A 26,905-nucleotide genomic window follows, 5' to 3' on the forward strand; every position below is an offset into this window, starting at 1 on the left:
TCCATAAAAATAATCGATCATTTCATTAGCAAGAGCTTGAAAATGTCTTCTAAATAGAGTAAAAAAAGCCTACAGTAGGCTATAGGCATATGCACAAATGTGGATTTCATTATTGGGGGATAAAGTTGAAATCGATATCAACTTTAACGACCATCCCGTTCGACAGACGTTTACATGCAATGCACGGTAAAGACGGCCTACAGTGATTATTATTGCAATCACCTGGATGGGTGAGTCGTGTAACGTTCCTGACGTTAAGATGTGTATGTGAGTCCCATACACATGCGCTGCATCTGCTGCTATTGCAGTTCTGTTTTCGTCACATAATGTGACGAAAACAGAACTGCAATAACCAGCAGATGCAGCGCACGTCAGACACACACACACACACACACACACACACACACACACACAGCGCGGCTCGCTGTTATTTATTCACCGCACCAGAGAGAGACATAACAGAGAGAGAGAGAGAGAGAGACGGGCGCTTCTTGTCCAGCTTTTTCAACGCACCGCACCACCATGCTTCTGTGTGAATGTGAACGAATGAGTGAGGCGATTACTTTATAAACTTTATGTGGAAAATGCGGAGATTGCGCATATTTTGCGTGGAAATGTGTAGCGAGTAACGAAAGGTGTCCAATTTTAATGTAGCGGATTAAAAGTACGATTTTTTACTTGTAAATGTAACGAAGTAAAAGTAAAAATACAGAAAAATAAAAATAGTAAATAAAAGTACAAATTCTCAAAACGTGTACTTAAGTACAGTAACGAAGTAATTGTACTTCGTTATTTTCCACCACTGCCCCTACTGTCTATCTTACTGCTAGTCAAACAGTAAACTATCTGCCACCCCTACTGTCTATCTTACTGCTAGTCAAACAGTAAGCTCTCTGCCACCCCTACTGTCTATCTTACTGCTAGTCAAACAGTAAACTCTCTGCCACCCCTACTGTCTATCTTACTGCTAGTCAAACAGTAAACTCTCTGCCACCCCTACTGTCTATCTTACTGCTAGTCAAACAGCAAGCTCTCTGCCACCCCTAACGTCTATCTTTCAAATCATTTCACATTGCTTTGTAACATACAGAAATAGTGTCACCAGATGAGTGACATAAAGTGGCAACATGAAAGGGAAAATAACTGTCTGTATAGGCATATGTCATTATTTATTGTACACCAACTGTTTCCATTTCTTTTCGTCACTGTACGAAGACCTTTAACGACTACAACTTTTCCACTTCAAGCAAACCATAAAACCTTCTTTCCAACGCTGAGTAGTTTTAAGATTTTCATTGAACCATGACAGATGATTTGGCTAACCACCGTTAACCCAGCACTTGATTACAACATAAACGATGCTATACTGTATGCCTCAACATGTTGAATTGGTCTACTGTTGGGGACAGCATAGGGTTCAATGAGGGAACACCAATGACATTGGAACGACTACACAAGATCTTGCACACTGACGCTACGGTATATGGAGATGATGAAGACGGAGAGGGTGTTCGCAAACACGACCACTTTTTAGCGTGGACACGTCCTCCAGAACCAATATGTGCACACATATCAACACACAAATACACATGCAGAGACACGTGCACAACTGCACATGCAAAGGAGACCCATGATGTCTAAAGTCAGCCGAGTCAAACATACACACATGCTTACAATTAGATAAAGAAAAAATAAATCTCGGAAATCCTTCGACTTCTTTGCTGAGAGAGTACATTTGTTTCTATTATCACGGAGTCATTTCGCAAATTTAGCAGCTTAGGAGCAATTGTGTGTAATCACTTGCAGCAGACAACAATATTTACCCTGGCGAGCTTCCCAAGCCAAATCTGAAAGGCATTTCATTTCACAGAGGCCCAGATACATGCATTCTGTGATGGAGAATAAGAACTCCAATCACCACGGTGATGACTTGTATTATGCGGGCTATTTGTCATAAGGCAGGGAGTCATCTGGGCTGGATGTACTTTGTTGCTTAATTTGTGCTTAATTTGTAAATGATTAGGTGCCGGAGCTCATGAACCCGAATAAGTACCTGTTACGTACAACATTATTGTTATTAATTTACTGACATACGTGTTCTCTTCTGACGAGAGAACATACATGAGATATACAATATAATAAAACAATGTACAGATTGCATAATGCGTTCCTGTAAACAGCTGTGTTCTTTTAGAATGAGAGAAGACATGCAGGAAGTGACCTGTGAGACTGGAAACCTTTCGAGTGAGGAATCTGGTTTCAGTCGTATTTATGTTTTTTATACTCTGCGGGAGACAGTGGCCAGGTGTCTCCCCTTCCCCTGATTACCTTCAGCACCGCAACAGAGAGAGAGAGAGAGAGAGAGAGAGAGAGAGAGCCCTGGCAAAGGCCAGAAATATGCAATAATGTGAAATGTGAAATCAGAATGGGTATTTATCCCTTTGTTGGCTCATGCTTAGTCCTTACTCATTTACAGTAATTATTGTGGCTGTCATGTCCATGCAGGACAAATGAGGGCCATTTCGTTCTCTGGGCAGGTGGTCCGAATGCATCACTTAATTGAACACGTCCAGTAATTTAGCAGGAGGCTGGAGAAGCAATGGTGTGTTCAGAGGAACTGCGGCACGTTAGTTAGTTAGGTGGAACAGGACACTTCACACTAATGACATGCTTTTCACGGCTTTGTCGAGCGTCTTCTACACGGACACAATTGGCCCGTGTTCGGGGGCGGGTGATAATTGTCACTGTACGTTAATCCTATGGACTGGGGGCGGCACCCATCAGCAGGGAGTGTTGGACAGGAGGAGTATGACGAAGGTCCTCCCGGTGGGGGCTCCTCACTGGCAGGTGAGTCAGTAGGATACAACAGCAGTGACAACAAAGACATATGCGTGGGGAGGAATTAAAAAGGGGGGGGGGGGGGGGGGAGTATAACTATAGAATTAATATTTGTGATAGTAGCCGTTTTCATACAGTATATTGAGTTTCTACATGTGATGTATAAGGTTTTAATTTTGATGTTGATTCAAACTTATTCAACAAGAACTTGTAGTTGTCCCAATTTCCTGCAGCATTCACTTCTACCCGTCTCTCTGTCGTTGCTGTGGCTTTCATCTTCTTATGCTTCTCTTCACGACACTCTCATCACTACTGTATATGTCGATGTCTGCAACGGGATTGAATCCCATGAAAGAGAACCGACAACTTTCAAAGGTTCTACACTCCTTCCACACGATTGCAGAGCATTGCGTCGTGTCAATGTGTGAGAGGCGTGCTGGTGGTATATTTTATATTCCGTGTCGTCCACGGGGGGCCCAGTGTTCCTCCAATACATACTTCACTGCTCAGTCTACTTGTTAAGGTGCAGTTACCTCTCGGTTGCATCAGCGCTCACGGAGGGTTTCGTTATCGCCGGCTAGAGCAACACACACGGTTTTGGCACGCCTGGCACGGCAACATGCCGTGTCCTTGGGAACACCTGAACCCAGCGGTTCAGCACTATAACGCATGTGTGCTGCCGACAGGTTTCGGCTATGCTTGGTGTGCCATGATGAAGACGCACAGTCGCACACATATTTCATATATCGTCGCTGGAAACCTCATTTGTCCGAAACTGTTACTTTCTTTCAGGAATCAAATTCAAAAGTAGCAGATCAAAAGCTCAAAACGCGTGGCTTCGCGGCGCGGTTCAAGCTTCGACCTCAACAACAATGATATGCATACTTAAGGGCAGAGAACAACGCGTCCCCCTCCTGTAATCAGCCTGCATACATTGGCTCATCTCCGCGGGGGGATGAGTGTCCCTCACAGAGAACATGGTTTTAATTAGGAACGCGGCAGGGCGTCCGGCACCCCAGCCTCATGGAACATTTCCATCCAGCATGCACCTCTTGACACCATGTGGCCGGCTCTCCGGATGAAGAGTCATTAATGACGTTGTGTTTCCCCAACGCTATAAGTGGACACGCATGCACGCACGCACACGCACACACACACACACACACACACACACACACACACACACACACACACACATACACACACACACACACACATTAAATGGCCAGTGGACAGGTAGAGCATGGTCCACGTGGGTGCTTTGAAAGGTGGAAATAATTAGAGAAAGTACAGCGGCAGCTTTTCTGTGACCGATGGCATAATTAGAGTGGAAAGGGAATCGCTGCCCCCCCCCCTAACCACCCCTCCCTCTCCACCTGTCGGAGCGCACGCCAAGACCACTCACATAATTACAGCTCATCTGCGACAATGATGAGGAGACAGAGCGAAAAGAGGGCCTGAAACAAAAGGAAATGGTTGGGTTGGAGCTGCTCTGTATGTGCTTGTACAAAATTGTCTTTTGATTCACTAAATTGAGGTGACAAAGAGACATGGCAGCGGCGTGTGTTCTCGTGAAAAGCAGTACTAGGATATTGAGAGAGAGAGAGAGAGAGAATCCAAAGAGAGCCACATCTTTGTGTGACAGGAACATTTACATGAATTGAATCAATGCCGATGATAGTGCTGTCAAACAAGTCTATGAAGCTATCCTAAAATCTATGAGACAGACGTTTTACAGTACAGAAGTGGGTGTCTCTGCTTCAGAGCGCAGATGTTGGTCTGACGCGCACCGGCCAGACCGACACATGCGCGAGTCCGACACATGCGTGGCTTGTTAAGACTCACCCGTGGCTCGCGACATGCGCTGCCGGTTAAAACTCACCCTGTGAGGTTAGGACTAGGGTAGGGTGTCTGGACTAATGCCTGTCGGACTCTTAGTACGTCGGAAAAAACACATGCACGCATATGCGCTGTATAAAGTTCCTTTGTAATTTACCCTGATTTATAATGTTGTTTGATGTTTTGTGACTGTATTTTATGTATTGTAACCTCGGCTACGTTGAAAATGAGGGCTTGCCCTCAACTGTATTCCGAGTATAAATAAAGGAAAGAAAGAAAGAAAGAATGTACGCCCCTGCTTCATCTATTGAAGTCCCCCTGTTTTAAGGTGGTGAGCATGAAGAACATGTGCTCTGAGCACAAATTACAACTGGGAGATGCCCAGCGCAATGCTGGCAACTGGACACTGGAGGAGATTTGTTTTAAATGCCAGGCTCAATGGCAAATATTGCGGAGAGCACTGGTCATTCACTTTGCATCTAATCCCAGGGATTTAAGTGGCAACCTTTCAGTCACTCTCGCCTTAAGCTACCCCACCGACCATGCAGACCAATACATCAGCACCTGCGTGGCTGCAAGAAGTCCCGTGGTGCAACACAAAACAAATTGTGTGTAATAAGGCAAATTGTAAATATAAGTGGAAAATACTGCTCCGAGCATCCAACTTGTACGCTGTGAATGTAATTATTGTTCTAACCCACCGCCAGAACTGCTTATCTCGGCCAAAAATCGAAATTGCAGTTATTCAGATGAGACCTCGGCCAGCCAACTTAACACAGGACGCATTCATTCACGCTCAGCTCGGAGGAAAAAACAAGTCTCGAAAGAATATCACAATGCTGTCAGAGAGGAATCAGCAGTCATGCACGTAATCTCAGAGATACGTAATCGAGGTCACACGGGGATAATACCCCCTTTCATTTCATAATGCTTCACAGACGTTGCAGGTCTTGCGGAATTGGGGAGCTATTTGTTGTATTTGTTTAAAAAGGTCGCGATAACTGTTGACTTTCTGTCCATGGTGAACTAATCCACCATGTTGTCGCTGTCGGACGGAAACCTCCTATCTCCATTTTCTAACTTTTTTGTTGTTGAAAATTTAAATATCCAATCGGGAAAAATGGGTATCGGCGGATACTCAAAATCAAATGATCGGAATCGGATCGGGACATCCTTAGTTTTGAGCTTGTGGATCTGCTACTTTTGCTATTTTTAAATTTGAATCCGGAAAAGTAACAGGTTCGGGCATATGCAGTTTCCACCCAACAGAGACACTGATAGTGTTCTGGCAACTGCAGTAGCACCATTAGATGATCCACTCAAGTAGTGCTGGAGTTTATGGCCCTCGATTTCAACCATTCATTTGATGACACTTTAGGGCCCTAAAATGTGATGTAGCATTTAGGGTAGCTAATGTAGCAAAAACGATTACAACTGCTGCATATCGTCCTGTTTGGATTTGTAGTACAGGAAACAGTATTTAAAGTAGAGTAGCGCTTGTCTGTCTCGGTCTACAAGGCAAAGTTCAAGCTCTCTGCAGAATCTTTAACCACATTGTTTGACTCTGTAGCATCCATATTCTGGGCAAACATAAAAAGTCCATAGAGTTTGCTGCCACATGATGTCATGTCTGAAAGCCATACGTTGGAGAGCTGTAGGTGCAAGATAGGGCCCCTCTGTGTACAGGGAAAAAGGAGGAGCCCAAGTGCAGACCCTTGGGTGATTAACAAAGTATAAAAGAGTTTAAGTTTAAGCACACACTGACAAAGGGGGATAAATCAACACAAATTTGACAAAAGGGACCTGTTAGTCACATGTGAGTCTTTATCCCATTAAAACTGGGACAGCATCTCGTGTCATTTTTAGATCTTTGCGTTAAAAAAAACAGACGCATACAAGCTTGCAGCTTTGTGAGCTTGAACATCTGCTATTTTCTTTTCTTGAATAATTTTGAATTGCGAAAAAGCAGAATGGAACCTCAGGTCCTGAGTTAGTGCAGAGATGGAGGCCCCGCTGTGGCCGGCCTCTAACAGTATACAGGGCCCTCTGGGCAGACAGAGATGGATGAGCTCTCTGGCTCTGGAGGCCACCTGGCTGCATCAGTCTCGTCTGAGCAGAGTGTGATGTGTGGAGCTTCACTCTGCTCATGTCTCTCCTCCTCCTCCTCCTCCTCCGTCTCTCCCTGCCGGGGCCTGAGCTGAGCACGACCAGCCGGGAGGTGAGGGGTCACACTAATAGCTCCACTCCATCTTCTACCCTCCTTAGTACTTTGATTCGTCTTTGTCCATCACACAACCTCGCTCTCTTTTTTTCCCTCCATCTCTCTCTCTCCTCCTCATTCGCTTTCCTTGGGCCTCTCGCCCCTCTCTCTCTCTCTCCCTCCCTGGATCCCTCCCTCTTCCTGACACTTTGGCCTATTGATGTGACTGGAGCTAGGGATCGTTAGTTGATCCATACTGCCAGGGCTATCAGAGCCATACATGGATTAGAGCAGGTAATCACTCTAAGTATGTACACAGTATGTACCGGAGCACCTTCTGTTCACCAGGGGACACTGCTCGGCCACTGCCATTCACTCTCTCTTAGCGGCATTCTGGTCGCGCCACGCGGGGGGGGGACTCCCTCGTCAATGGAATTGATCACAGCATTTGCTTGATTAGCTCGACGACAAGTGTCTCATTTCCTGTTTGCCCCTTAGGGTTTTTTGAAAGGGAATATGGCCTGCTGGGCTACAGTCTCGGATGCCTGTTAAACGCTAGGAATCAGAAGAGACATGTGCCGTTATTCATTGTCTCACATTCATCCAGGGACTCTGCAATTGCGTGAGCAGTCAAAGCCTGTTTGTGTCAGGGTGCCAGGCAAGTGTCGCCATGTCTGCTTATTATAAGCGAGTTGTTTAAACATGTGGTTCTAAAACATTGTCATGTCCAATGACCCCAGAATTAATCTGAATTTGTTCACGAACAACCCCCATCAAAAATATATTTTGTGCCAGGGACCCCCGTACCAGATTTGTGTGATGTTGTTCGAGAATATTAAATTTTTTCCCCTATTTTTCACTCACAATAATGTCACGTTGTGTGCTTATAGAGCGACTATTTTCAAATAGCAACACTGGCGCCAGGCTCTGAGGATGTTGCCACGAAGCTCCCATGTTGCAACACAGGGGGAAAAAACGCAAAAGACGGTTGAAGCATAACCTTTAGAGTAGCTCGGAAAACCTATTTGGCCGGCAGCTTAAATGAAACACATGCTTGCAAAAAAAAGAGGAAGTCTTGCTTTTCAAGTCTAGGAAAACACAGAGGGTAGTAATAATACATGGCTCATAGAACTCATTCATGTGGTCAAGATGGGATATATATCGCCGCCGGGCTAACTTGACACTCAGCAGATCTTAGGCACATCTTCAAAGGGAATCCACAATGTCTCTGGGATACATTAGCTAAAAGATTTTTTTTATATAAGGTCACCTCATTAACAGTGCTGTACGAAGCATTGCGATGCCTTTCGCAGCGAGTGTCGACTCAACCTTTTCACGGGGAAAGAATGGTACAGCCGACGCCATTGACGAGTGCTAGATCACTGATTCCCAGACAGCGGGTCGGGACCCATGTTTGTGTCGCGGACCAATTTTAGTTTTGCCAAAGCCTATGGCTTCCATGGTGTGACGTCATCGAAATCCCAAAATTCTGTGCACACACTCGCTCACGCGATCCTTACCTCAGATTGAGGTGAGGGACGATGTTATGAGCTAAACTTTTTTTTATCGCGACCTCCCGGTTAGCATATTAGCGTTTCTAACACTAGAGAAGGTGACCAACTGCAGCACGAAAATGGCCGATTGGAGTCAATGGTGGTTAAAAGGTAAGGAAATACGAAAAAAGCGGGCAGTGGGCGGTAATTTATGAGCTGGCAGTGAATCAGGAAATGTTTTTTTCACCCATACTTTTCTAAAGTAACAAGGCTGGTGAAATTACGGTAAGAAACGTTGTGCTAGTGAAAGCACACAGTGCCATTTGCTCTCTCTCTCTCTGCCATATTAATAGCACTCTCAGGAAGCCTCCGCAGCGCGTTAAGGGAGGTCACTCCAGCTCATTTCCTGCGTTGATGACAGTGCATAATGAGAGGATGAGTCTGCAGCCTGTGAGAGCACTGTGATAGGTGTGGGGAGAACAGGGGTCAAGTCCTGGGATAGACGCAGCCTCTTAAGAGACCATTAGGCAACAATGCCCTGTCTATGGATATGGATGTGTTTTGTTTTGCAACTGTGCATGTGTCTACCTTAGCAACAACGTGGCTGAAGCCCACACAATTAGCCTGTCGACAGGGTGTAATCTTCAGGTCAATTTAACCTGGGCATCACAGCTACCACAGTACAGTGATTGGCGATACAGTCAATGTCATCGACTTTGTGTGAGTGTGTGTGTGCTTGTGCGTGCGTGCGCACACGTGGGAGCATGTGTGTGCAAACCTGTATACTGTATGTGCACTGTGCATGTACTCTTCCCTGGGGACGAACATCAGTTTGGTTTACACGTTGCTAATATTCATGATCTTCCAAAAATCCTCACTCACAATATATACTAACCTGACGCTGCCAGATGAGGGCGGTATTGCGGAAACATATTCCCCAACACAACACTCATCTGGGATCTCTGACGGAGTTGAGCCCTGAGTCAGATCTGCTTCGTACCGAACCAATCAGCGTGAGCTAAAGGCGGGATGCGGATGTGACGGTATATAGACACGTCGATATGATTGGTTGTGTTTGCACGCCCACACGGTGATAGACAGACGCTCCCATCCAATCATCTACCATGTATCTTGAAAAAAAGGAACAGCCCCGTCATCGAATTTGCTTCCGCGATCCCAGATCCAAATAAGCTGTGAAACAAATTTGTGTAGCAAGCTTTTTGGATCTGGCAGCGTCAGGTTAAATATATACCCCATTGCCCCAAAAGACTTCACTGAGTGCTATGGAGCAGTGCGACGCGGCCTGTTTGCCTCCCTCCACATCCACCTTCCTTGCTTCGCTCGGGGTGTCCCAGTTCTTGGCACATGCGGGCGCTCTGCCAAATTGTCTGCGACGGCCACAGCGGAAAGGTCTTACGGGCTCCAATTTTCGCCCCAGCGTGAGGACCTCACTGCCGGCTGCCCTTTTCAATTAGAGGGGAAGCGGAACTCGCAGCCGGAGGCTGCAGCGCTATATGCTAACAACATCTGCGCCACGAACCCACCGGGACGCGACGGAGGCCTGCCAACTCCCATGTGTTTCCCCACTTCCTTCCATCTCAGGTGGAGAGGGAGGGGTATAGCGTATAAGGGTGGGTGACAGAGAGAGAGAGAGAGAGAGAGAGGTTGTCCAACTTTCACCCTCAAGGGCAAAAGGATGATGAGTGGTGGCGGGGGGAGGTTTGAGACACAGCGGGAGACTATCAGGTCAACTCATTTCATTTGGAGCAGGGAGTCGCGCAGGCAGGCAGTGTTGCCATTAGGGCTGTTTATTAGGCGATTTTTTGCGCCGATTCTTTTCTTTTGCGAAATAATATTAACATACAGCGAAATAATGTAAGTGTGAGCAAAATGCAAATAAATTTTGGCCAGCAAAGACGTTAACAGCGGTAGGGTGGAAAGTGGAAACCCCCTCCTCTCGTTATAATGGTATGTATGCTCCCAGAGTCCCAGCAGCATCGGGGTCGGGGAACAGCGCACGGCTCACACACTGGGCTGGCTGCCTGGCTGGGACCGAGGGAGGCTAATGTGCTGTAGCCTACATGCTGTTTACGCTCCGGAGTCCGGACAGCTCCGGACCCATGCAGTTTAATAATATACAGTCACACCAGAATGCACACTGCTGTCTCGTGTCTCATCACAACCCAATGCGTGACCCGTGAAGTAAAAAGAAAAAGAAAAAAAGAAAAGACGGGAGTGACAAATCATTAGCGACAAGTTAAGCTAAGCTGGTGTTAGCTTGTTGCTGCTGATTCAACTCACTGATTGAACTTCACTTCATCTCCGTCTGTATTGTGTTATTGACAACGTGAACGAACACTAGCGCTGCAAAAACAGACAGATCTACAAGCTCTCAACACGTTGCAAAAGGGGCTGCAGAGACGGTCAGGGTTAGTGGTAGTGTCGGTGACGTATCGTGGCCACAGAGCACGGGCGTATAGGCGGTGCTTCTGCATCAGGGCTTAAAGCCAAAAAGAATCCCAAGACTGAAAAAGTTTTTTTGCAAATCTACACTGATGCCATTAAATGACCCCTATGAAATCCTCAGGACTGAAATCAGTCCCCAGGACTGAGAACTTTAAGCCCTGTTCTGCATGCTCAGCATGCGTCACGGTCTATGACTTGCCAAACTGAACTACGGCCAATGTGTGCACACATAACTTGATACCGGTTCAAATGTACATATTTACATCAGCTATTTTGAAAATAGCCAAACTATACAAGCTGAAGAAGAGGGCCCCAGCTCTCAGTGTGTTCTCCGAAAACAAGAAACAAGCCCATTGTCACTTATAATAAGCAGCAACACTGGCAACACCTGCACATGGCAACACTGACAGGCAGGCAGACAGACAGGCCTATTACACCTGATAGCGGTGGACTGGCGCCCCTCGGCCAACGCCGCACTAGCTTAGTGGGACACTGGCCGATGTGTGACGGGAGCTGACAACGTCAGACATTTGTTGTGGTCAGTCGATTCCCACAATAGGCCTAACAGGAGGGTGCACAAATACAGTACAGACGTGCTTTTTGCACAAATTTTGGATCCTGAAAAAGTAAAAATGTTATAGATGAATGTGGTTTCCACCCGATAGGGACAACATAATGTATAGTCTAGCCAACATAAAAAACAGAGGCTATAGTTTGATAAAACAAACTCTGCTCAAAGAATAGAAAAGTAGAAAGAGTTATCATATTCTTTACTTAGTAAAGAATAAAAAGTATAGGTATCAATACTGCAATTTAGAAATACTAGTAAAAGTCAGGAATTCAAATAGTATACTTGAGTAAAAATACAAAAGTATTGTACAGTAATTGAGTTACTTTCCACCACTGGCCTCGCCCACCCACCCAACCCTGAGCCCACCCCTATAACCCCACCAACCTTAACGCAGTGCAACATGATGCAGTGGAGCACCTTTGCATCCTATAGATGCTGCCATCACCTTCACTCAGCACCCCTCTTGACTGTAGAGAGCAGCTTGTGTCACTCCCAATCGCCTCAGCCTTCAGTCTTCACACGGGTCAATGTCTAATTCCACCTCCTAGATCTGCTCTCTGAGACTAGATTGGAATTGGCAATTCAATCCACTAAGCAGCCGCCACTGTCATCTCCACATCGACCGTTCACATTTGACACAGACACACAGTGTGTGTGAGTGGACGTGTGTGTGTGTGTGTGTGTGTAGCATATCTATAGGTCTAATCTTGTTTTATTCCCACGTTAAAGGTGCTATATAAATAATAGTTATTATTATAGGGGTAATATATAGGGGCTCAGGGGTAGAGTGGCCGGTAGAGTGGCCGGATGGGAACCGAGGTCAAGTTTACAAGGTCAAGTTTACAAAGTATTGACGGTTCAAGTGGTTAAATGAATATACACATGAATCCAACAACACTGATAGTGCCGTCAAGCAAGTCTATGTAATCTATGATTTTTATAATCTACAACACAACACGATGTACATAATATGTAGGGGGGGGGGGGGGGGTCTTTGCTTTGTCTCTGTACAATTACAATTTAGGCATTTAGTCCTCTAATCCTCCAAGTGATTTACAAGCAACAACAACATGGTAATACATCAAACACATATATCTGTATACGGATGTCTGTACAAAACACTATGAGTATACACGTCTCTCTCTTGTAGTCCATGCCCTTTAGGATTGGTCCTATAGGAGGGTCAGATGTTCGTACACGGCGCTCCAAGGGGAGCGATCGGTGGGTGGTGAGATAGGCATCTTGCAGAGCGGGCAGGTGGGACAACAGGGACATCCACTTTCTTGTTCAGATAAATCGAGCAGCAACCGAGCAATAACCATCAGGGGCCCTGGCAGAAATATGGACTTTACGATTTCACTCTATTGACTTGCTGCCATCCGCAATAAGTCACAATCAAAGTGGCGGGTCTTAATTCTCCTGCAGCAAAGCCCATTCTCTGCCATTTACCTCTGAGCCGGCGGGGCCTATTTATAGCAGCTCAGGCCCATACATAACAGGCAAGACAGAAGATGAGAGGAGCTTTGATTCAATTTGTTTTTCCTTTTTTCTCAGCTTGTGTTTTTTAGGGGTACTACAATGACCCCAAAGCTTTTGTCAGTAATCGCTATTTCCTCTTAGGGAGGGAAAATGTAATGCTCTCATGAGGTTTTGGGTACAACTTGATTTAGAGTGTGTACTGTACAGTACATGAGGTTTTGTGTTGTTGCTATAGTGCACATTGTGTGTGTGTGTGTGTGTGTGTGTGTGTGTGTGTGTGTGTGTGTGTGTGTGTGCGCACACATGTGAGTGTCTATTATGTCTTGCTTCACACACCCATATATCTGGCCTTCATGTTCCAGTAATTGACTGGCTCTCTCTAAGATAGACTTTCCACAGCTAAAAAGCTGTCAGTCAAAGGGCCTGCAGCCGGGCCTCTGCGTTTCCCTGACCTTGCTCGAGCAGATCAGAGCATCTGTCCTCTATAACCACAACTGTCACATCCCCACAGGCCAGGCAATAAGTCTGAGCTCCACTGTGTAAAATAACACATAGCGGGGAAGATAGACAGGGATAGAGAGGCACTGCCCGTCCATCTAAAGCCCAGGCAGAAGGAGCTGTCCGTAACTGTCACACATATGATATAGCGTACAGCGGGGGCCGCCTGGCCCCCGGCCTTAGGCTTCACTCACACCTTTGGATCTAGCATACAACATTGATGCATGCTAGATGTATGAGACTTGTTTACTGATGCAAGCTCCCAATGCATTTCCAATGGAAGTCACATGGTTTGACACAACATTTTTGTTGTGCGGCTTTCGGCTGTGTTTCGACTGCCCCCCCTCCCCCTCATACAACAAAAATGTTGTGTCAAACCATGTGACTCCCATTGGAAATGCATTGCGAGCTTGCATCAGTAAACAAGTCTCATGCATCAGCTATACATCAATCTGTTGTGAAGGTGTGAGTCAGGCCTTACAGTGAGGCAATGCTGCCAGCGTCACACAAAAAACATCAAAAGGAGCAGATCCGGAAGCTCGAAATGTGGTGCCAAGCGCGTGACACCAAATGAAAGGAATACGGTCCACGTCTTTTCTCCACCGGCGAGACGAGGCGAGTCAGGGAAGGACGACTCTCCACATTGCCTGACTTACATACCCTGGTTTTTAGCGCGCCAGGTGTCACGCTATACTGGAAATACAAGCTCAATACCAACATACAAGCTCACACAATGCCATGCTGCAAGGCGTCACGAGCTTGGAGATCAGTTACTTTTGGTGCGCAAGTATGTATTTCAGTCCGGACAACACTCATGGATGGATGATATATGTTTCATTGAATAGGAGAATGTAAAATGAGCAATACTGTATATTTTGGTGTGGCGATGAATCGGATCTGCTTTTAGGTACTCAAGGAATCCGTGACGTCAGTGCTGCTCGGGTCTCCCTGGGGGAGATAAGGCAAAATCCGCCGGCAAATATCGTTGTCGTCGTCGGTCTAGAGTGTTGCACAAAAGTCATGAAAATAGCCGATCTTCAAGCTCATAACGCACCACACTGAGGCGAACTTGTAGATTGGCTATTTTTCAGCAAAGAGGTTTGGTGTAGAGGGGAGGGGGAAAAAAAGGGCAGACCAAATACAAGTTTTCTATAATGGGGGCTTAGTGGGTTCATGGACATGAAACCATGAAACCATGAAACAGAAACGACGCTACACAAGTACACATAAGCAATCTACGAAATCTATGAAAAGTTCAATCTGCAACTCGACTTTATACTGTGTGTGTGTGTGTGGGTGTGTGTGTGTGTGTGTGTGTGTGTGTGTGTGTGAGAGACAGACATCTCTCTCTCTCAGCTAAAGGGTATACTTGGCCTGAAAAAAGACTCCCTGGGTTAGAGACTGGAGATATTACAGAATGGAATGGAGTGGTGATGATGCTGAGGACGGAGGCACTGGGAGTGATGGAGTCTCAACACTTTACGGAGACATAGCCAAAGAAGTCAGGGTTGAATGACATGGTATAAACTCAACTCACCCATGCGTCCGATCACGTTAGTAGCCCGTGGCGTTGGGATGTCGTCCAGGCCCTCGATGTCCCCGTACAGGGAGTGGGAGATCCGGCGCTCGTGTTCGTCAGACGAGGACAGGGACATCATTGAATGCTCGAACACGGGCGGGCTGCCAGGGGCCTCCTGGAGAGCCAGGGGAGGGAGGGAGGAGGAGGAGGAGGAAGAGGGAGAGTCAGTATGGTGGTCAATAAACTCAGAGTATAATACACATCGGGCAGAAACAACTTTTTGTGTTTTTTTGACGCCCTACTTACAGCGTCACACAACACCATCTGCAAGCTTGTCGATCTGATACTTGTGGTGCTTTAAGATTTGAATCTTGAAAAGTAACAGTTTTGGATTTCCACCCAATAGAGACAATATGCACATGTGTGCACTTGTACTGTACTGTACACCCTGTACATAAAATGCAGAAGTGCAAAAAACTTGTCTACTCAGCTCTTATGGCATCCCAAATCACTGATATATGATATACTGCGTGGTGCTTCAATGTAAACAACATGGGTGGGTGCAGTATTTTCTGGCTAAGCAGTGTGAAACAGTTATACCTACAAGTCAAACTGCTTAAAGCAGCATGGATTCCCCATAGCCCAATAGACAGTCATCGCTAACAATCCTTGAAAACTGCTCTCTAATGCATGTTTCAGTCTCAAAGTCAAACCCCATAGTGGGCTTTGAGCAGAGACTAATGTATGGCATCCAGACTTGCTTAGTTGAGTCTTCACTTAGACAGGTAATGACAACACAATGTAGGTAGAAATGAGGAACGAGGAGAGGAGAGGAGAGGAGAGGAGAGGAGAGGAGAGGAGAGGAGAGGAGAGGAGAGGAGAGGAGCCTATGGTGATACTGTAGATCCAAGTGTGTAGAGTTATAGCGGGAAAACAAAGGTTGTACCCTGGCCTAATTTCCCACAATGCCTCATGGCAGCCTGTGGGCATCAAGGGAAATGTATCACAGATAACTCCCTCACAGCTAGACCAGCCTCGTACAGCACCACCTGGCCCTGTCTGTCTCTCAGGCATGCTTTTAAAATCAACGTACATTAATAATGTCTCACAACTATAGCTTGCCTCACCCATGCCCAACGGAGAATGGAGAAAATACGAGAAAAACATACTGGGGTTAGAGAGGGTAGATGATGTAGGGGGTGGGTATCTCTAGAAAAGAAACCTCCCAGGCGTGGTGGTGGTGTAAGTGACGGATGTCCGCCTGTTATAGCATATAGAGACAGCTGTCCTCTGGCATAGAGGAGAGGGACTTATCGGCTGTATAATATAAATGAGAGCTTTAACGAACTTTGGAGCAGAGGACATTATGGGTGTGCCGCTGCGATAACAGCCAGTAGGAGAGCACAGTGTGAGAGACAGAGATATAAAGCGAGCGAGAGAGAGAGACAGAGAGAGACGGCAAGGAGGGGCAGGTCAACGCAATTACAATCATGGCCGCTGCCAGCCTTATTAAAATAAAAAGCACATCCCTGGACGAATTTAACTTAATACGGTTTCAATTGTAAAATGGGAGATTTATATTATTGGAGTCTCTCTCATTCTTTCTGTCTGTGACTGTGTCTCGCTGCGTTCTGTTTTAATCTACGGAGAGTGGTGGTATAGGAGGAGAAACCTGTCATTGGTTGAAAAGGAATTGGATAGAACGGTTTGGTGGGTCGACCCTGAAATAATGTGTGGACAGCGTCTAATGGAAAGAGAGAGAGAGATGATTGACTGATGGATTAGACTACGTATGGAATGTGTCAGAGGGAGTACTGTGTTGATAATGACGTTAAATGTGGGAGACACTTTCTCTCCCTCTCACATGAACATGCCATCTTAAGGGCCAAGCACACCAAGCGTTATGACCACAACTAGGTTATATCGTTCACCACTGTCGTCATTATGTATATTTGGTGTGTTAAAAAGAAAATTACAGTTCCATTATTCAAAATGTTTCAATACTTCCAATATTGATGTATAAGCTTGTATACATGCCATATATATTTATTTTAATATTCAACATTAGGCATGTAACGATATATCGTATATCGATATATCGATATTAATCCCGACGATATGAATTGATTTATTGAAATAAAAAAAATCTGATTTTCAAAAAAGAAAATCTAAAAGCTTTAGTCATATTCCATCATATTCAAGTGCTTTTGGAGAGAAATGAGTCACTTTCACTAGTAGAGCACTGTAGAGGGGAGCTGTGTGTGACTGTGCCCCGGAGATGATGGTGATGATGGTCGTTCATGCTCATCAAGGCAGGCAATCAAGGCAGAAAAATCGTATTGTGAACCTCATATCGTGATACGAATCGTATCGTGGGTTGAGTGAATCGTTACATGCCTATTCAACATAAGACCTGGATAACGTGGTTACAATGATGGGATGGGATGAACTAATTTTGCTGTGGACCTCCTGGAACCCACCCGAGGACCCCTGGGGGTCCGCGGACCCCACTTTGAGAACCACTGGCTGATTGATGATTGGGGCGCTTGTAACCGTGCGGACGGAGGAACCAATTAATCAGCAGAACGAAGAGTTTCCCTGACTTAACTTCTGGGGTTCATTTAAGTTAAGCTAGCACCTAGTATCTTGAGTTAATCAAAGAGTATAAGCAAAAAATAAGAAAGTGTCAGGAAAAAAAATAGGGTTTCTTCATCGCCCCCGTTTTACTGCCACCTCATCACTGCTTTTAATCTGTCTTAATCTAGTCGTTTTCACAGTGGATTATTTGAGTACACAGACAGTGATTTACACCGAGTCAGGAACTAGTACTGCAGCTCAGCTCCCAGGGGTCTCGTACTGTGTGTGCGCGTGCATGCGTGCATGTGCGTATCCAATCGTCCACATAAATGTGCACGTGTGAGTGTGCGTGCATACGTGTGTGTGTGTGTGTGTGTACTGTATGCATTATTTATCTATCAATTACTGTACCGGTATGTGTAATTTACTGCATGTTTATGACATTGAATATGCATTGTGTGTGCGTGTGTGCGCGAGCGTGTGTGTGTGTGTGTGTGTGTGTGTGCATGCGTGTGACTGTGTGTATTCTCCTGTCTGTATCAGCTTGTCCAACTCTAGTGTTGTCAAACTAGCGACGTGTTGATGATGCATATCTTGACACACACACCGTTGACGGCAGTCAAGGCTGTCCAGGCCATACTAGTCAATAGTCATCCCCTCCTCTCCATCCAGCTTTCAAAACATGACACTGGCCCCCATTCAGTCAACATCCTCCTCCATGCTGTAATTACAACCATCCCTAAGCCCCCTGCATCACATCCAGGGCACATCGCACCTCTCTGCCAGCCAGCTACAACAGCAAAAATAAAATCTCACAACCAAAAACCTTTGTATGACCCAAGTGCTAATATGCAATTTGTGAAACTGTGTGAAAAGGAGCATTATGCGAATATGCGTGCGAGCAGACTCATTGTGGATCAGCTATTTTTTCCTGTGCAACATGCTTTCATAGAAGACAGGCTGGATTCTATGGATCGAATTAAAATGACTGAAATATTTCAACGAACGCCCCAGGGAAAATCCGGCAACCTCGGAATGGTCGCCACCAGGTATTCCTAAACATAGCCTCAGTAAAACTGTGTCAAAACCTAAACTTATTCCTAAACATAACCTCAGTAAAACTGTGTCAAAACCTAAACTTATTCCTTAACTTAACCTCAGTAAAACTGTGCCAAAACCTAAACTTATTCCTTAACTTAACCTCAGTAAAACAATGCCTAAACGTAACCTTATTCCTTAACTTAACCTCAGTAAAACTATGCCTAACCCTAAATTTATGAATTCGAACCTTACCTTCAGTAAAACGGATGCAAGAATACAAGAACCGCTGGGGGGTTTGGGGGTGGAGCGATCCGTGAAAAGATCAAATAAAAATGGGGGGGGAGCATGTTTTGCGGTTACCATTTCAACTCTGATAGTGGTCAGGCGTGTGCATGAGAGACCAGCACACATGTAACAGTTTGCCTGTCAAGATTTCCTGCAATTCTCCTACCTGCTAACCGCTTGTCACACATTGAAAAATGAATTACTACGCCCGTCAATCACTAAGACCTTGATGCAGTTTTTTGTTTTTTTTACTGTGCACTCTCCCTTCCGTCTCATCTCCACTTAACAAGTCTGAGAGTTGTTTTTTTCAATTTTAGCACTCTTCTTCTTCTTCACCACCTCTAGCAATCTCCTCTCATTTCCCCCTTTTATATTTTTCTCCTCCAACTGTAATTGCTGGGAGGATGAACACACTGGGAGGATGAACACACTTTCCACAGACATGATGTTAGCCTAGGTGGATGATTAGTACTGTATGTTGTGGATTCGTATGAGTGTTAATTCAACTGTGAATGTGTAAAAAAGAAGCCCAGTGTAGACGGCGTGCACACACCCACGGTGTGCGCATCCGAGTGTTCACTACAGCACACACTTCCCCAAGCTCGCTGACGCCCATGCAGCCCATTCAACCACCTGATTCAATATACTACTATTATTCTCTCAATTGGTCATACTGAATTCTCCCCACTGCTCCTAAATGAGTTAGTCCTTGGAGAGCCAGCGAGGAATGAGCACACAGCGTGGCTGGGATTGCATTGCTGTAGTTCAAGGGTTCCCAAATCTTTCAGGCCGTTACACATAAAATAAACCAGTAAGACACCCTGAGGGCGAGGTCGTGTGCACGCATCCTCCTGGGTGACAGCAGACTGCTGGGCGAGCGCTGGCGCTTTAGCATGGGGGGTCAGATCAACATATGGAATTAATTCTGTAGAGGCCATAATATGGATATATTATATGGAGCGTGGCTTGAGTGTACAGGGTTTGATGAGGTCAGATCAACATATGGAATGTCAGAACAGGTCAGCTAGATATATGGAGAACTAAGGGTGGCAGCTCAGGTAGGGGCGGGACTTAATTATCTCTTTTGGCAGAACATTTGAGCTTGTTAGATCAGCTATTTTCGGGGTGCGAGCACGCAACTCTTAAAGCTATTGAAAATGTGTACGACTTGGATTTCTACACAGAGGACAATTTATTTTAACGCAAAAAAGCTGTGTTCAATTTCAGGAGAGTTTGGAAAAGGGCAATTCTCCTGAAGGCGTTTCTTTCACCATTGTAAATGCTACACAAAGGCAGATTTTTTTACAGACGGGTAAAAGGGCAGGCGCTCAAGCCCCCTTTGATGTCTATGCACGTGCCTTGCCTCCATCTGGACCCACATTATGTTTTTATTTCAGAACAATGAGGTGAGAAATATTGTGCGGATGGAAAAGGAAGGCTTTGCACTAACTGGAGAAGAGAGAGCTTGTTTTTTTGTTTTTTTTACACTGGTTACTTACCGGATGTGATGCAGATGTGATGACGTTATTTGGGGCATGACTACCATTGTTGATCATACAATCATCATGAGCAGTGGGCCCTGATGGACTATTTGTGGAGTACGCACTACAGATTGCATGATGACGTTACAGAATGCAGGGGGAAAAAAAGAAAAGCTATTGAAGCAGTGACAGTGGAGTCTGTCCTTGGACACACAATACAGGGAGTGGTATGAAAATAAAGGTGGTTTTGTATGAAAACAAAAGCTCTTCCTTGATGTTATTTGACGGATACACTATGAATGCCATCACAAATGATTTGGATATTAAACGGGGTTGGTTGAGGACAGTTGTTTTTACATCAAATGGACCATTTAGTGTTGTTTGCCATGAGGGCTCAGACCCACAACAACACTAGGACATTGAGTCTCCTCTACCATCCGTATATCTGCTCTCATCACACAGACCAAAACATGCATTCATTCATCTAGTTACATTACAGTAACTGTGGGTGATCACATTTACAAAATTACACAATTCTGGTGCATTTTCTATAACAACTGTGTTTTTGAAATGTTAATAATGTAATCATGAGCTAGTGAACAAAACAGGGATGCACCGATATGGAAATCATTCGCCGATACTGATGTTTAAAATAACAATTTAGGCTAGCCGATATAGCCAATACTGATTTATTTAGTTTTTGTTGTTTTTAATTCCTCTTTTTGTGCCAGGGAAACAATACATCTTCAATACTATAAATAAATGTTCAGAATCTACAGCTTGGTACAGTAGGCTACAGATAACCAGCACACCAACATAGACAGCGAAAAATGTATGCTTATCAACAACAGATAAATATCAGCTACTGCCATCGGTAAATGCCAGTTATATTTGCAGATACCGATATTGACCGGCAAATACTGACATGTGGCCGATACATCGGTGCATGCCTACAACAAAAGATTGGGCTAAAATAACTGGTCACCATGCTGTGTGTGTCTATATAAAATAACTGATCACCATGCTGTGTGTGTCCATATAAAATAACTGGTCACCATGCTGTGTGTGTCCATATAAAATAACTGATCACCATGCTGTTTTATATGGACATAAAATAGCAGGCTTGCATGAAAAACTAGAACTGCACTCTGTCGAGTGCCTACCGCTACAAACTCAACTCTCAGCCTCTCTGTAAAACATTGAAATTAAAAACTGAAGTCGGGTTATAACTGGCTGTCAATGGTGACGTAAATATGTTTCAATATTGGTTGGGTAACAGGTAACGTATGTACTGTATGTATGTATACATGTAAGTAAGTTGAAAGTAGAAAGTACTATACTGTGGCCGGCTGGCTTTTTTATGCGTATGCTCGGAGGTATAAATACTGAAGTTGATGTCTCACACACACACACACACACACACACACACACACACACACACATCTATAGTTTTGAGGTCTACTCTCCACAAACGTAGTCCCCTCGGTCCATTACAAACTGCATTTCCCAGAGTGCACCTGCACAGACCATGCCCCCCTGTCCCCCGACCGTTATGAATGGTTGCCATTCACTATGACATCAGGGGAGCTGTAGTCCTTTCACACACTAATGGGAGCTCAATCATTTCCCATTAAAGCGTTCAGGAGATGGTCGGCGCAAATCTCTCTCCTGTGTTGTTAGGGGAGCATATGGTCTCTAAATGCTTTAAGGTCTGTCTCTGTGTGTGTGTGTGTGTGTGTGTGTGTGTGTGTGTGTGTGTGTGTGTGTGTGTGTGTGTGTGTGTCTCTCAGCAGTGGTCAGCTCAATACTAATAAAACCATAATTTACTAGGCTTGGTCTGTGATTGATAGTTCTCTCAAGGCCCCCATCGATCCGTCCCGCTCGAGGACACGAGACTGTCTTTTGTTACTTGGCCACTTCCTTCCCCTCTTGTCTCCTTGCATAAAGGGTCAGTCGCTGGGATTACAGCAAACCATATTGACACGAGATGCAACAAGCCCTTATATATTATTGGCATGCCCGAGGAGGAGTCATCTTGAGTCAGCGCCGAGCGTGTTCGCTATACCACCGTTTTCCAAACAGTGTGCCGGGACACATCGCGGGGACCACAGCGTGAGAGACACGCGCAGGGCACAGACACAGCACCAGAGGGAGCTAGTCCAACTCAGATTCGGCACAACCATGGAACAGAATTCACCCTTCTGATTGGTCCCTGACTGACTAACCAGCATAGACACCATGAAAAATGCAAGCAAGACAGACAACCGTACTTTGATTTTTCACCCCATGCTGCGACTCATCAATAAATTGGTGCTTCCATCCAGTCGGACCGCTGCCTGACCATGACATCCTGTCATCCTGCTACGCTGATCCTAAAGTCTGTCAGACTCCTTCAAAGGCGCCGTTCATTAGCGGCATTACCGGCAGCCTCAGCAGATCAGGTCTTTTCGTCCGCCTTGCATCATCTTAGGAATGCAAATCCAATGTAGAGGTGGAGATGACTTTAACCAAATTAACCCGATAGCATTGGGTATATGTCATAACAGGTGAACATTCAGAGACAATAGCTGAACAACCGGGCTACGTCTGCCCTCTGAGGGACCCCCAGCCAACTGGGCTGGTTCAATGCTATACTGCTCTTCCATCATCAGTTCTTTCAACATAATAGTAAATGCTGCATTTATAAAAAATTGAAATGAGGCGAGGTGAACCGGTGCAACGGGGGATCTTATTGCTGCCATTTCTCGTACCCAAATGATATTTACATAATTGGGGCCGCGCAGGCAAAATGATGAAGTCTTGGTCAAAGGAGGGGGGAAGGATGGGGGGGGGGGGGGGGGGGTCTTTTATTTTTACATAAATACATTTTGTACATTCACGCCCCACAGCAACAGAAGCCCCTACAGGCAGAGGTCCTGCTGCTGAGATAAGCGAAAAACATAAATAAAAGTGGAACTTGGACGTATGGATCAAACCAAGGGGGTGGGTAGGGAGCAGGGGGTGTTGTTGCACATAAGCCATGACACTGAACCCTATATGGTTGCCCGGAGTCCCCCCGGGCTCCACACTAGTGTATTTTCTGTTTTCCCCGCGAACGCTTTGCCCACAATACTAATGCAGCTGGGGTTTATATGGTTAAACCGGTTCTCCTCGCATGAATCGTCATGAGGCCTCCTTCCATAGAGGCAACGTTCAAAAATAGCATACTGTACATTTTTAAGTTTACACGTGGGAAGGGAGAGCAAAGTATCTTCCCTGGACAGAAATGTGAAGATACAGAAAAACAGCTTTGGTGCTGTTCAGATCAGAGCATTGGCAGCGAGCTGTCATGGAGGACAACATCAGAGGAGACTTCTGTCAAAAGCAGCTGTTGTAACATCCTATACTGTATATGCACACGCACGCACATTGTCTAATAGATCAGAGCACCCTGGAGAAGGAGAAAATAAACTGAGTAAATTCAGAGGAAGCTGACACACTGTTGTACCAAACGATTATACACTGTGCATCTGCATGGAGTAATATCTCTGTACATAGAAACTTAATTATTGGATATTCTGACTTTCAATTGTACATACTGTACAATGTTTTCATTGTATTGTTCCACTTTTGCTTTGCCAATGTAAACGTATGTTTTCTCATGCCAATAAAGCCCTTTGAATGTGTGTGTGTGTGTGTGTGTGTGTGTGTGTGTGTGTGTGTGTGTGTGTGTGCGCGCGCATGAATCACTTTCAGCCTGACATCAATATTTTTGGGAATGTCATAGGAAAACGATATATATATTAAAATTGGATTAATTTGGCTCATGTCACTATGACTCAGCCATAACCATAATATGGACTTCCAAAAAGAGCTACCCCCAAATATGGAGTCAGGCGCTAACTTGCAGAGGCTATTTTTGAATAAATAATAAAATTGAATAGAGCTTAAATTCTTAACACATGTTGTGTGCCACAGTTTGACCGGCGCTGCCTTGTTTTCTTCCACAAATAACTCTCAGTGCAGTGGGAAATTACTCTGCCAAGGTCCTACATCAGCGACGCTGTTACACCGAGGTGGGTAAACAGTGGCCATGCTTTCCAGAGAAAAGCATCCGGATATAGCAAACAATTGGTAAATAAGTTTGCGTTTGAATATTTGCTACTACACTGGAGTGGACACTGGACAGATAAAGACTGGTGCACCCCTGTTGTCGCTTCTGAGCGTCCAGCCAAGTACAACCAGATTCTCAGAATTGAAGAGGAGCTTGGAGACAAGGCTCGTTTTGAAGAGTGTGGAAAAATATTAAAACAAACCGGTCATGAGAAAATGAGAACCGGAATTGGGACATTATGACTTTGAACGTGCATAAACTTTAGCAGAAATGCATTTAATCAAGTCACGCGACCACGTAGCCGTGTGACAAAAGAGGGACATCAACCGAGCCAGGGAGAGCAGGGTGCGGAAAGGACCGTGCGCCATTTGGAGAACCCTGATAAAAAATTAATTGAATTGAAATGACTTTCCCAGAAAATGTAATTGCTCAAACACATGCGACTGTATATTTAGCAGCACACGGGCCAGATAGGGACAGAGAAATTGCCCAAAAGTCATTGACGGAATTTTTTTTGCCAGTGACCAATCATATTGTCGGGCCTATCTGGGTCAGAATGATTCTTCTTCAAACGTTACGTATATCTGTGGGGCAGGAAATTAATTGTTCTGGTGATAATGGAACCTGCTATTCATCTCTCTATTTATAATCTACTTTCATCTACTTTGTGTCCCTGACAGAAACCTTTCTTACGATGTGTTTTGTGTGGGCTTCTCTGCATTGATGATTCAACTTGTTGGAATGTGCGGTAATAATAACCCCTGAAACGGGTTTCGACTTCAATTAGCCCATTATAACCGGGAAAGCATCGGTGTCTCTCAGTAGTTAATATAGTTTCACAATCATGTTAATCACTGTAACCATTATTTTATGCTTTGGTTATTCCAAAATAGAAGATATACAAGCAAATCTTTGAATACCTAAATTTAAACATTTATATATATATATATATATTATTATTATTATTATTTTTGGACAGGCAGGCAGGCCACCAGGAAAGGTCCGGTCGTGCTGCCATTCTGCCAGTGCCATCATGATAATGTCACTGTACCTGTATCAGTGAGTGACAAATAGTTGTCTGTTGGTTTGTATCATTTATGTTGTTCTGTAAAAGTGGTGGTATTAGGGCTTCTTTGTGTGTGTGTGCCTCGACGGAGTGGGCGGTAGAGTTTATGCTATCTGCATGCTGGTTGTGGTGGGCCGGTCTGGGCCAAATTCACGCGAAAATGACCGGGCCGAATTTTTGTCCCAGTCCAGCTCTGCCTGGACCTCTTTGGTGGGGATGTACAGTAACAACTACATATAAAGGTAAGAAAGCCTTCTAGTATTACATTCTCCTTTAATGGGTTGACCCGCTGATTGTCGAGAAAAAAAAAAACGGCACAAGCGCCACACACTGCACAAGGTTGGTAGCCCAAGGCCAACATGCATGTAACAAACATTTATTTGAGCCCAGAGGCCAAAGACTCATTCCCACTCCGTAATGGAAAAGAAAATTGACCAGGTAGACCAGTTCAGATGTGCTTCTGGGTGCTCTTGGCTAAGAATAACCAGTCTATTCAAGCACTCACGGGTGCCATTCTAAAAAAAAAAAAGTCTTTGCTCTCTGTGGACGTGTGCATGTACGTTGAATATATCTTGTTTACGGTTTATAAATAACTTTAATAATAATAATAATTTCAAAAAAAGATATAGCGCTTTTCTAAGTAACCAAAAACGCTTTTTCATGAAAGAGAAAAGATAAAGAAATTCAACTTTCTTTATCTAACTCACTTTCGTGTGTTTCAGAGAGAACTCTAAAGCAAATACCGGAGGAGTTAAAGGTACGTGATGTGTTTTTTAAAATAAGTGTTAAATAGCTCTATATGTTCCCATAGTAATCATTGCTAGTGTTTGAACAGCTCTCTCGGTCTCCCGTATCTCCAGCTCATCAGTACACAGAAAATACGTTTTCAGGCTGGGATACCAATTCCGCCAAATCGGGAGAAATATCTCACACAGGATAAACACGTGAAATTGGAAGTGATGAAACAAATAAATAAATGAGCAGACACACCATTGTAATTGGAACGCTATAAAATTGAAGTTGATAAATGGGTACTACTCTCTACTGATTGGGATGAAATTGGTGACCCAACCTGAAAATATATATTCTGTTGATTAACACCCTGAGTGGCAAGGACGGAGTTCTCAATCAATTAGTAATGCCCAGTGCTCAGGATGGAGATTGATAAAAAGGACGTGAATAACTCTTGAATAAAATCATTCCATCCAATTCTAAGCAAAGATTATGTGTTAAACGGCCCTTCACAGCCCCGTCGCTAGTCACGTTAGAATTAATCACACCTCCCGTTGTTGTCGTTTGCCTCCGAAGTGTTTTGGCTACATCAAGCTACTTCAACCACATCCGGGATAGAATCCGGTCCGTCGCTAAATGTGCTCCGCTGCTAGGCACTCTGATTTCAAACCCGGGCGTTGGGGGTGTTAAAGAGAAGAAAAAAAATTAACAAACAAATATCACACCA

At 44.8% G+C, this 26,905-nt stretch overlaps 1 protein-coding gene across 2 annotated transcripts in view; it reads right to left on the minus strand.

Moving 5' to 3' along the window:
* The window catches only part of LOC308336535 (partitioning defective 3 homolog), a 462,106-nt gene that overhangs the window by 169,058 nt on the left and 266,143 nt on the right, over positions 1–26,905 (minus strand). For both annotated transcript variants that reach the window (XM_080793921.1, XM_080793920.1), the window contains one exon: positions 14,922–15,078. In XM_080793921.1, coding sequence (XP_080650047.1) covers positions 14,922–15,078 — 157 coding nt within the window. The remainder of the gene's footprint in view (positions 1–14,921; positions 15,079–26,905) is intronic.

This window comes from Protomyctophum bolini (assembly GCF_963924005.1).
Source record: "Protomyctophum bolini genome assembly, chromosome: 21".
Classification (NCBI taxonomy): Eukaryota; Metazoa; Chordata; class Actinopteri; order Myctophiformes; family Myctophidae; genus Protomyctophum; species Protomyctophum bolini.